The 12,177-nt window shown below is 59.6% G+C and overlaps 1 protein-coding gene and 1 long non-coding RNA gene across 2 annotated transcripts; both read right to left on the reverse strand.

The window, feature by feature from the left end:
- Window positions 1–836: 836 nt before the first annotated feature.
- LOC120388471 (immunoglobulin superfamily member 1-like) lies at window positions 837–4,517 on the reverse strand. Its single transcript, XM_039510294.1, has 4 exons — window positions 4,237–4,517; window positions 2,702–2,992; window positions 1,690–1,974; window positions 837–964 (listed from the first exon to the last, which is right to left on the reverse strand). Exons 1-4 carry the CDS (start codon window positions 4,421–4,423, stop codon window positions 837–839), a joined length of 891 nt encoding a protein of 296 aa, XP_039366228.1. The 5' UTR covers window positions 4,424–4,517.
- A 1,564-nt stretch (window positions 4,518–6,081) lies between these two features.
- LOC120388400 lies at window positions 6,082–11,773 on the reverse strand. The gene is made up of 3 exons (XR_005590559.1): window positions 11,707–11,773; window positions 6,408–6,610; window positions 6,082–6,117 (listed from the first exon to the last, which is right to left on the reverse strand). It is a non-coding gene; the product is annotated as an uncharacterized LOC120388400 (long non-coding RNA).
- Between the last annotated feature and the right edge of the window lie 404 nt (window positions 11,774–12,177).

The raw sequence follows: 12,177 nt of genomic DNA on the forward strand, positions 1-12,177 counted from the left end.
GCTTCTGTGCACAGCACCACTACTGACTTGTAGGGGACTGTGCAAGTCTCTACTATATACTGAGGTTTACAATCTTCAGCTCCCTCCATGTCCGCCTAACTGATGTGGTGCCTGGGAAAGGCCCCCCCTGCTCTGCAGCCCTTCCTCTGCCCCAAATCTCCAGTGGCTGCTGCTCCCCCTGGCTGGGGACCCCCCAGTGACTCTGTCCCCGCTCCCTGGCCAGGCATCCCCACTGCTGGTCCCAGGGCAGAGCCTGGCTCTGAGCGTCCCATCGGTGCAGAGAGTCCAGCTGGGTGTGGGGCTGGGAGTGGGGACGTGGAGCCGGGCCCCTCACCCGCTACCACCAGCTGCACGGGGTCGCTGGGCTGCGAGGAGACGAAGGGCTCTGACCGGGGCCGGTAGCTGCAGCTGTAGCTCCCTCCGTGCTGCCGGCCCACGCTGGGGACGCACAACTCGGACACGTTCCCAGCAGGGTCCATGTGTCGCTGCGGGTTCAGGTCTCCAGCCTTGTGCAGGAAGAACCTCACGTCCCGGCGCTGCCCATCACACCGGATGGTGACGTCTGCCCCTGGGGCCATGACCCACGTGGGGTTCAGAGAGATGTTGGGTCTGGGTAAGCTTGGATCTGCGGAGAGGAGACAGGCTGTGAGAGCCAGACCCAGGCACCCACCCAGCCCCAGCCTCCCCGGCTGGCCCCAACTATGAGAAGATCCAGGGGCCCTCACACACAGATTTCCTCCAAGATCCCAGAGTTTCCCCCACCCAGAATCCCGGCCCTACGAGCTGGGCTCCAGGCCCAAAGACACCGAGCCGCGGCTCCCTAGTGCTTGGGATCCTCATATGCCGTGTGTGGCCCCCGCCTCGTTCCCTGCATCCAGCTCCCCGAGCACAGAGCAACTCATGGGCTGGTCTTTGGTGCCCAGCACCACAGGGCCCAAGCCCCACACAGGAAGGGAGTCATCCCCTGGGAGGCAGGGAGGGGTCTTTATCAACATTCTACACAGGGGGAAACTGAGGCACAGACAGATTCACTTTCCTTAGTGAGCTCCCAAGGGCAGTGACTGTCTCTTCACTCTGTGTTTATGCAGCGCCTGGCACAATGGGGACCTGATCATGGCTGATAGGTCCATGCTCCCCCAGTGTAATTGAGGCCAACGATTGCAGAGGTCTCCACTAATGGTGGTTGTCCTGGTTTATGAACACCTGGCTTGAGATCCCCCAAGATTGAGGCCCCCCCACAAGGAAGGACACTTTTGGAAACCGTGGTGTGCTCCCATCACACAGAGAGTGTGGCTGCGCCAGGAGCTGCGCCAGATCTCCTGGGTCCCAGCCCAGCGCCATGTCCACCAAGCCACCACTTCTCCTGCAGCCCCTGCCTCATTCAGCCCCGGCCAGGGCACTGCCTGGGGCAGGGCCTGGAGAACAGAGGGGTTGGGATCACGGGATGGAATAGTGACTCCCGGTTCCTACGCACAAGGGGCAGCGTTAAAGTAGCCTCCCTGCCCCGAGTCTCCAGGGGCTGCTGCTCCCCCCTGGCTGGGGAACCCCACAGTGACTCTGTCCCTGCTCCCCGGCCGGGCGTCCCCTCTGCTGGGTCAGGACAGAGCCAGGATCTGAGTGTCCTATTGGCACGTGAGGGTCTGGCTGGGCCTGGAGTTGGGAACGGGGACGCTGAGCCGGGCCCCTCACCTATCACCACCAGCTCCACAGGGTCGCTGGGGTACGACACGGCGAACGGTGCCGATCTGCTGTGATAGGAGCAGTTGTAGCTCCCGCCGTCCTCCCGGCTCACGTCGCTGATGAGAAACACAACCTCCAACCCCTCCGAATCCAGAGGTGTGAAATGGCGTCGCTCTTCATTCAGCACGAACTGCACGCCCTGGTGCTGCCCCCGACACCGGACGGTCACGGCTCCCCCCAGGGAGACCCCCCTGCCGGGGCTCAGGGTGATGTTGGGTTTGGGGTAGCTGGGCTCTGCAGAGGGAAGCAGACAGGCCGTGAGACACAGGCCCCGTCACTCACTCCTGGGGCCCGTCCTCACCATGCAGCCTCAGTGGTGGGTCAGACCCGGCGGCCCTGGGGACGGGCTCCTGGATCCCTTTCCACAGGGGCCAGAGTTTCCCTGAGCCCTGGGCTCACAGCATGAGACACGGAGCAACCCCAGCCCCTGGCGCCCAGAGCTCTGCTCCCCGGCGGGTGACAGGCCAGGCCACTCTCCAGGGTCCATTCACTCCCTGGCTTCTCTGCTTGGAGGGCTGGGAGCCAGGACTCCTGGGTTCTGTCCCTGTCTCTGGGAGGGGAGTGGGGTCTAGTGGGGAGAGCAGGGAGGATAGAGGCCAGGACTCCTGGGTTCTGTGCACAGCACCACCACTGACTTGTAGGGGACTGTGCAAGTCTCTACTATACACTGAGGTTTATAACCTTCAGCTCCACCCATCACCCCCTAACTGATGTGTTGCCTGGAAAAGGCCCCCCTGCTCTGCAGCTCCCCCTGGGTGCAGGGATCCCCCTTCCTCTGCCCCAGATCTCCAGTGGCTGCTTCTCCCCCTGGCTGGGAACCCCCCAGTGACTTTGTCCCCACTCCCTGGGCAGGTGTCCCCTCTGCTGTGCCCAGGACAGAGCCTGGCTCTGAGCGTTCCAGCGGTGAAGAGTGCAGCTGGGTGTGGGGCTGGGAGTGGGGATGCCGGTCGGGGCCCCTCACCTGTTACCACCAGCTGCACGGTGTCGCTGGGCTGCGAGGACACGAAGGGCTCTGACCGGGGCCGGTAGCTGCAGCTGTAGCTCCCTCCGTGCTGCCGGCCCACGCTGGGGACACGGAACTCGGCCACGTTCCCAGCAGGGTCCATGTGTTGCTGCGGGTTCCGGTCTCCAGCCTTGTGCAGGAAGAACCTCATGTCCTGGCTCTGCCCCTGACACCGGATGGTGACGTCTGCCCCTGGGGCCATGACCCACGTGGGGCTCAGAGAGATGTTGGGTCTGGGTAAGCTGGGATCTGCGCACAGGAGACAGGCCGTGAGAGCCAGACCCAGGCACCCACCCAGCCCCGGCCTCCCCGAGCAATGAGCAGATCCTGGGGCCCTCACACACAGATTCCCTCCCAGATCCCAGAGTTTCCCCCACCCAGAATCCCAGCCCTGCGAGCTGGGCTCCCAGCCCCACAGACACTGAGCTGCAGCTCCCTAGTTCTTGGGATCCTCATATGCCCATGTGTGGTCCCTGCCTCGTTCTCTGTATCCAGCCCCCCGAGCACAGAGCAACTCACAGGCTGGTCTTTGGTGCCCAGCACCACAGGGCCCAAGCCCCACACAGGAAGGGAGTCATCCCCTGGGAGGCAGGGAGGGGTCTTTATCAACATTCTACACAGGGGGAAACTGAGGCACAGACAGATTCACTTTCCTTAGTGAATTTCCAGGGGCAGCGACTGTCTCTTCACTCTGTATTTATGCAGCACCTGGCACAATGGGGCCCTGATCATGGCTGATAGGTCCATGCTCCCCCAGTGTTATTGAGGCCAACATTTGCAGAGGTCTCCACTAATGCTGGTTGTCCTGGTTTATGGGCACTTGGCTTGAGATCCCCCAACATTGAGGCCCCCACACAAGCAAGTATCAGAGGGGTAGCCGTGTTAGTCTGGATCTGTAAAAGCAACAAAGAATCCTGTGGCACCTTATAGACTAACAGACGTTCTGCAGCATGAGCTTTCGTGGGTGAAAGTCTTGCATCTGAAGAAGTGGGTATTCACCCACGAAAGCTCATGCTGCAGAACGTCTGTTAGTCTATAAGGTGCCACAGGATTCTTTGTTGCTTCCACACAAGCAAGGACACTTTTGGAAACCGTGGTGTGCTCCCATCACACACAGTGTGTGGCTGCGCCAGGAGCTGCGCCAGATCTGCTGGGTCCCAGCCCAGCGCTGTGTCCACCAAGCCACTGCAGCCCCTGCCTCATTCAGCTCCAGCCGGGGCCTGGAGAACAGAGGGGATGGGATCACAGGATGAAATAGTGACTCACGGTTGCTACGCACAAGGGGCAGCGTTAAAGTAGCCTCCCTGCCCCGAGTCTCCAGGGGCTGCTGCTCCCCCCTGGCTGGGGAACCCCCCAGTGACTCTCACCCCATTCCCCGCCGGGTGTCCCCTCTGCTGGGTCAGGACAGAGCCAGGATCTGAGCTTCCTATTGGCACGTGAGGGTCTGGCTGGACCTGGAGTTGGGAACGGGGACACTGAGCCGGGCCCCTCACCTCTCACCACCAGCTCCATGGGTTCGCTGGGGTACGACACGGCGGACGGCTCCGATCTGCTGTGATAGGAGCAGTTGTAGCTCCCGCCGTGCTCCCGGCTCACGTTTTTGATGCGAAACACAACCTCCAACCCGTCCGAATCCACCGGTGGGAAATTACATCCCTCCTTATTCAGCACGAACCGCATGCCCTGGCGCTGCCCCTCACACCAGATGCTCACAGCTCCCCCCAGGGAGACCCCCCTGCTGGATCTCAGGGAGATGCTGGGTTTGGGGTAGCTGGGCTCTGCAGTGGGAAGCAGACAGGCCGTGAGACACAGGCCCCGTCACTCACTCCTGGGGCCCGTCCTCACCACGCGGCCTCAGTGGTGGGTCAGACCCGGCGGCCCTGGGGACGGGCTCCTGGATCCCTTTCCACAGGGGCCCAGAGTTTCCCCTCAGCCCTGGGCTCACAGCATGAGACACGGAGCAACCCCAGCCCCTGGGGCCCAGAGCTCTGCTCCCCGGCGGGTGACAGGCCAGGCCAGTCTCCAGGGTCCATTCACTCCCTGGCTTCTCTGCTGGGAGGGCTGGTAGCCAGGACTCCTGGGTTCTGTCCCCGGCTCTAGGAGGGGAAGTGGTGTCTAGTGGGGAGAGCAGGGAGGATGGGGGCCAGGACTCCTGGGTTCTGTGCACGGCACCACCACTGACTTGTAGGGGACTGTGCAAGTCTCTACTATACACTGAGGTTTATAACCTTCAGCTCCGCCCATCACCCCCTAACTGATGTGTTGCCTGGGAAAGGCCCCCCTGCTCTGCCGCTCCCCCTGGGTGCAGGGATCCCCCCTTCCTCTGCCCCAAATCTCCACCGGCTGCTTCTCCCCCATGGCTGGGGAACCCCCCAGTGACCCCATCCCTCTGCTGGGCTCAGGGCAGAGTCTGGCTCTGAGCATCCCATCAATGCAGAGACCCCCTGAGGATCTGGCTGGGTGTGGGGCTGGGAGCCAGGACGCTGAGCCGGGGCCCTCACTTGCTACAATGATCTCGACGAGGTCGCTGAGATATGACCAGTGGCTCTGATCCACCACCTGAGGCCAGCCAGGGAGCCTGACCATTGGCCCCCTGCAGCTCTGCCCCACACCCCAGGGTTGGAAATAGAGTCTGTGACCGTTGGGAGTCGCACAAGACCCACCTTTCCCCAGGCCTTGGGAACGGGGGGCTGTGAGTGCAGGGGAGGGAGCTGTTGGGGCTGGAACTGGGAGGTTCTCCCCCACGGCTGCACTGACCGTGAACGTTTCGGTGCCCCGAGGGGATCCAGAGCCCACGGACCAGGGGCAGCTCTAGGCATTTTGCCGTCCGAAGCAGGGCAGACAGGCTGCCTTCAGCGGTTTGCCTGCGGAGAGTCCGCTGGTCCCGCGGGCCTGCGGGAGGTCCACCGAAGCCGCGGGACCAGCGGACCCTCCACAGGCAAACCGCCGAAGGCAGCCTGCCTGCCGCCCCCGCGGCGCCGGCAGAGCGCCCCCCGTGGCTTGCCGCCCCAAGCACGCGCTTGGCGTGCGGGGGCCTGGAGCCGCCCCTGCCACGGACGGGCCCTGTTAGCGTTTGTATGAGCTGAAATAAATCCACGGGCCTCCCCCACCCCCAAACCCTGTGGGGGGCAGGACATTGCTTCCTCAGACCCCGGGAGCCAGATTTAGCTCCTAGTTACTGCATGGGGTTGCGGGAGAGGGCACAGAAAACGGGGCTGGGTCTGAGCTCACAGGTGGAGTTTGGGGGAAGGTTCAGGGCTCAGTTCCTCTTTTCCCCACCCCATGCATCCCCTCCCCCATCCTTGATGTTACCCTCCTCCCCACAGACTGATACTCACCTCCCCACACCCCGCTGTGCCCGGCCAGCCAGCAGCCTGAAGAGGAGACGGCTCGTTAGTGACCAGATCCCAGAGCAACTGGATCCTACGTCCTGGGCTCAGACACCCGCCCCACCATGGGCACATGCCCTGATCTTGACTCACCCCTCATGGGCACACACCCAGGACTCAAATTCCCCACCATGGGCGCACGCTCTGGTCTCAGATTCTCCCCCCCCCACCCCCCATGGACATGCCCTGGTCTGATTCCCCCGTCCATGGACCCACTCCCTGGTCTCAGATCCCCCCTCCCATGGGCACACGCCCTGACTTCCTCTGATACTCACCAAGGAGGAGGACGGTGAGAGCAGATGCCATGATGGGACAGTGGGGGTCCTCTCAGTACTACCACAAACGCCCCGGTGCTGAGCACCTCCGAGTGTGAGGCCCGAGTGCGAGGGGAATGAGGAACTGCGCCGGGGGCTGCAGCCCCAGGAAGCCCGTGATGCGCTCGGCCCCTTTCTTCCACATCAGATGATTTCTCTGCAATCTCCAGCCCAAATCAACCACGGTTAGAACAAAGCCAGCTCCCTGCAACGCCCAGCAAACCACATCCCCTCACACAGCTGCCTGGTCCCCCACCCACCATCACCTCCCAGCCCCACATGGGAGCTGCCCAGTCTGGCAATCATCTGGGAATGGGGCAATCTCAGGAGGTATCAAGAGGTGCCCAGGCTGCCCTGATCTTTTCCAACAGGCCCGTCTAGCCTCCCTGGAGCAGCAGCTCAGAGCAGAGGAGGGCTCCCCCCACACACACCATGCCCCCCATGGAGCAACCCTCTCCCATGGAGCAGAGCAGAGATTCCTTCCTGACCCAGCTGGGCCCAGAATCTGCCCTGGAGCTTGAGGGTGGAGGGACCTGACAAACCTCCTTCTCAGGTTGCGTCACTGCAGATGCTCTTCTTAGATAAGTGACGTGCGACAGCGACCACCCAGAGGGGCTGGGGGGGCAGGTTCCTGTGAGGGAGGGGTACATTTGGATCCTAAGTTGCTAAAGGAGCAGTCAAAAAATGCACGAAATGGGGCTGTGTCCCCAGAGCTGGCACTCGCTTGCTGTTTCTGCTATTGCCAGAGAAACTCAGCATAAACCTGATTCTCTGGCAGCGACCCTGTAATTTATCCCAGCTCTGGGAGGGGACTGGGTGTAGTGGTTAGAGAAGGAGCCCCCCCCCCGAGCAATCCCATCGCCCCTAGGTGTGACACACACTCCCGGAAAAGGGCTGAGGACTGCCCCCCGTGGGGGGGGGGGGGCGCTGTATGTGGTTCTGTGTTTATTACACATTTGGAGATTAAACAGGATGCAAAAATCACATAAAAGCTGCCTCGATGTGTCCTCTCCCCTTCCCTCTCCCGCTCCTGGTGCTGAGCTCCACCCAGCCCCCCACATGTGGGCCTGGGCAGGGGAACAGCAGCTCAATGACCCCCTGTTCTGCAGCTCCCCCTGGGGGCAGGGATCCCCCCTCCCTCTGCTCTGAATCTCCAGCAGCTGCTGCTGCCGCCCCCAGGCTGGGGGACACACAAACACCCCCAGTGACTCCGTCCTGCTCCCCGGCCGGGCGTCCCTGTGACAGAGGGGGAATTTTCTGTAAATGGTTTGTACAAATTCCATGTTTGCCTAAGTTTCTCCTCTGTGTTGCATGGTTATCTGGGTCACGAACAAAGGCTGTTTGCTCCCGGCCAGGCCACGACACATGTCTGAACGGTGTCCCGGCTTTGGGGGCCCCAGGACAAAGCCCATCTCCGGGACATTTGCTACCTGCCGCCAACTAAGGACCGTGGATGGCCCAGCCCCTGCAGGAAGCCAGCCGGGCGTGACCGGCCAGACAGCCAAGGACTGAGGTGGGGGCGGGAAGTCGGGGGCTCACCCGGGAACCTGAGCAAAGAGGGAGCCGGGGGACAGAGCAGGGGCCCAGGGGGGCACCGCTTGGCAGGGGCTCTGGGGAGCCAGGCTGGACCCGGGTGTGACATTTTTCTCTCCGGGCAAATCCAGGGCTTCCTGCGCTGGGTGCAGTGGCCTCCTAGCCCCTCCTGTGTGCCGCGCAGTGGGGTGCCCTGCAGGGGCTGGTGGAGGGGTGTGTTGCTCCCCAAGATTGTACCAGGCTACCGCATGATCTGCCTCAGCGGCACTCGCCGAACAGCGCTCGTGATGGGAAGCCGGGGGGCTGCTGGCCCAGGGGCCCAGCCTCAGGGGGTGGGGGAGCCGCGGGGCCCTGAAGGAAGAGTGAGACCCCCAGGGGCTCCCTGAGGCTGCTCCGAAGCTGGGACCATAGCCCCGATCCGGTGGGTCTGTAACAGTCCCCTTTGCTGGGCCCAGGGCAGAGCCTGGCTCTGAGTGTCCCACTAGCGCGGAGCCCCCCTGTGGGGCTGGCTGGGTGTGGGGCTGGGAGCAGGAATGCCGAGCCAGGCCCCTCACCTGCTCCCACCAGCTCCACGGGGTTGCTGGGCTCCGGCCAGGTGTCAGGATCCGAGCTGGGGGGATAATAGCAGGTGTAGCTGCCTCCCTCTGCCCGGCTCACTTTGAGGATGGGAAATTTGACCCCAGCCGAGTCCCCGCCCCGCACTGCTGCGTTCCTGGCCCCAGCCTTGTACAGAGCAAACTCCAGACCCCGGCGCTGACCCCGACACTGGACGGTTGCGGCTCCCCCCAGAGCGACCCCCCGCCACTGGGGCTGAGGAAGATGGAGGGTTTGGGGGAGCTGAGCTCTGCAGTGGGAGGAGACGGGGTGTGAGACAGACCCCGGCACAGCCACTGCGCCCCGTCCCCAGTGTGGAGTGTCAGCGAGGGGGCAGAGACAGGGTCAGGGTCTCCCCTGGGATCCAGGGCATGAAAGCACCACAGAGCCAAGATATCCCCCCTCCACCCAATCTTCACTGGTGGGCTGGATGTCCCATCTGCTGGGCACCAGAGCTCACGGAGACCCCCTGGGACCTGGCTGGGTGTGGGGCTGGGAGCTGAGGTGCTGGACCGGGCCCTTCACCTGCTACAATGATCTGCACAGGGTCGCTAAGGTCCAAGTAGGCAGCTCGTCCTGTTCTTTAGCTGTAACGAGAGGTGTAATTTTCACTCTGTTCTCGTCTGGCGCTGGTGATGGGAAATTCACCCTCAGAGCCAACAGGGTCTGTGTAAGTCAGATAGTTCCCATCTCCATTCCATCACCACATGCAAAAAATTTGCATACATGACTGATGAATGCACCAATGCAAATGGGCATCAAGCATTAAGTCATTGTGTACATTATCTTGATATCAGTGGTAGGCCAGTAGATACATTTCTAGATGTTCAAGTTATAGAAGAAAGATTGGCTCCATCTGTGACAACCCACATCTTAGAAGAGTTAAATGCTTGTCAATTGGACCCCAAAGAGATGGCTGCTTGTGCATTTGATGGAGCTGCAAACTTCTCTGGAAGACGCGGTGGAGCAGAAGCTTTGCTCAGAGAAAAGTGTGACCCTAATCTCACCTGTACACACTGCAGAGGTCATCTACTCCAACTAGCACTAGTACGAGCTGCAGACTCTTCAAAAGACATTTTAAAAGCTGTAAATTTAATGTCTTCATTATATTCTTTTTTCAGCAAGAGTCCAAAAAGACTGAATTTTTTGGAAAATATAGAAGATATATTGGGACTGAAGTTCAAATTAGTCCAACCTGGGAAAATCCACTGGCTTTCTCATGAGCCATCCTTAGCTGTTGTCTTAAAATTACTTTCCAAAGCCAGTAATAATGGCTGGAGCATCTACCAAGATGGGATGGAGCTAAGTAGTGAGGCTGGTGGATTACTTTTGCTACTATGGTCAGAGAAGACTATCGCCATTTCTGTTTGTTAAGACAACTGAACAAGTACACAGACTTGAGTCTTAAAAATCTGCAACAGCGACTTCTAGATTCTACTCAACCTCTACGTAGCTTTTACAGATCCCTGTCTTATAAAACACCGACAGCTGAGTGGAGTGAGGCACCACCAGCAATGGGGCTGCCATGTGCTCAGGACAGAATAGAGAATTTGAACTCAGAGTGGAATATCATACGATGAATGAATGAAGATTTGACTTCAACTTCTTTTTTATCATCACTAGCGACTCGACCGGATCTGTGTGTTCTTTTTCTTGGGATGAAAGAAGTAGGAATTCATCTCTCACTACTCCCAGTCACAACAACTAGAGTTGAGCGTTCTTGTTCATCATGGAAAAGAATTTTGTGTTTTGAAAGAAGTCGCCTTCTGCCTGATCATGTGAATGAGCTAATGAGCATATCAATTGAAGGAATGGAAGTAGCAGGCACATGAGAAGCCACCAAAGATGAACGCATTGCGTTCAAGAAGTTCATTAACAGAGTTGTGCAAAATTATAACAAGAAACCAAGAAGGATGTAGATGTTGTGCTTCATAGAAGGCTTCAGTAGCCAACTTTAATATGTGTGATGATTTTAAAATCTAATAAAATGGTCATGAAACATTTTTCAGTTTTTACTATGGTGCCACACTATGGTCACCCTCACGGTCTCACCGCCTCATCGTCCCTGACCCCTCCCCTGTAAATCTGAACACCTCCACCCTAATTTCAATACCTGTGGAAAACACTGACCCCACGAGGGCTGATGGAGATGGAGGGTTTGGGGTAGGACCCCTCTGGATTCACAAACAAACAGGCAGTAAGTGGGGGGACACAAACCATGTCCGTCTGACGCAATCCTCTGCCCATCTGTCACTCCAGCGTTTTACCCCCCGCCCGTCCCTGGCTCACAGACAGGGAGAGAGACAGGAGGGGAAAAGAGATTTCCAGTCTCTGATTCCTTTAGTTAGCCAGGGTCAATTCAGCCCTGCCCCTGCTGCAATCAGAAGTGACTCCGGATTGACTTCAAGGAGCTGAGATCAGAACCCAGCCCTGCCCCCAGTGCAGTAAGCTGGTGAATTGGGATCTACCCTGTTGGGTTCCTGGTCCAAATTTGGGTCATTTGAGCAAGCGGCTCCCAGGACAGCCCCCCCCCCCCCCAAGAAAACATGTTTACAAAATCCCTGAGTTGTTCTAGCAGGTTCCCATCCTTGTAATGAGTGGGGCAAGGTCTCAGTCCACAGCTCTGGGTGTGGGAAGGAGCACGTGTCTGACAGCCTGTCACGGAGTGTGGGGGAGTCCGGCCCTGCACCCCTCTTCCTGGGACTCTCAGTGACTCTCAGCCAGCCAGTAAAACAGAAGGTTTATTGGACAACAGGAACACAGGATACAGCAGGGCTCGTGTTCAGAGCCAGGACCCCTCAATCTGGCCCCACCGGGGGTTCAGGGTGACTCGATTCCAGCATAGGTTCCCCTGAAATCCCACCCCCACACTCCGTGACACAGGATCATCCCTTTGGGGGACTGGTGCCCCCCACCCCCTCCCCACCCACATCCCTTGTCCTTAATGCAGAAATTCCCCCAGCTGCCCCATTCCCTACAGATGCTCACCTCCCCACACCCAGCTCTGCCCGGCCAGCCAGCAGCCTGGAGAGGAGACGGCTCGTTAGAGACAAGATCCCAGAGCAACTGGATCCTACACACTGGTCTCAGATTCCCCCCATGGACACAAGCCCTGGCTGTCTCCGATACTCACCGAGGAGGAGGAGGAGGAGGAGGAGCACAGATGCCATGACGGGGCAGTTGGGGCCTCTCAGTGCTGCTACCAATGCCCCGGTGCCCAGCTCCACCGAGCCTGAGGCCCGAGTGTGAGCAGAATTAGGAACTGCACCGGGGGCTGCAGCCCCGGGAAGCCTGTGATGCGCTCAGCCCCTTTCTTCCCCGGCGCCCGCCTTGGGGCATGAGGGTGGAGGGACCTGTCCAACCTCCCTCTCATGTAGCCTCACTGCAGAATCTATTCTTAGCCGAGTGGCATAGGACAGAGACAGGCCAGAGGGGTGGGAGGCTGGGAGGGGTTGTGGTTTCCGGCCCCCCATGAGGGTGCAAGAAATGGGTAAATTTAGATCCTGAGTTGTTAAAGGAGCAGCCGATAAAGCTGTGAAAGGGGAAGTCTGCCCAGAGCTGGCGCTCGCTTCCTGTTTCTGCTACTGCCAGTGAAACTCTCCGT

This window comes from Mauremys reevesii, linkage group 22, assembly GCF_016161935.1.
Source record: "Mauremys reevesii isolate NIE-2019 linkage group 22, ASM1616193v1, whole genome shotgun sequence".
Lineage (NCBI taxonomy): Eukaryota > Metazoa > Chordata > Testudines > Geoemydidae > Mauremys > Mauremys reevesii.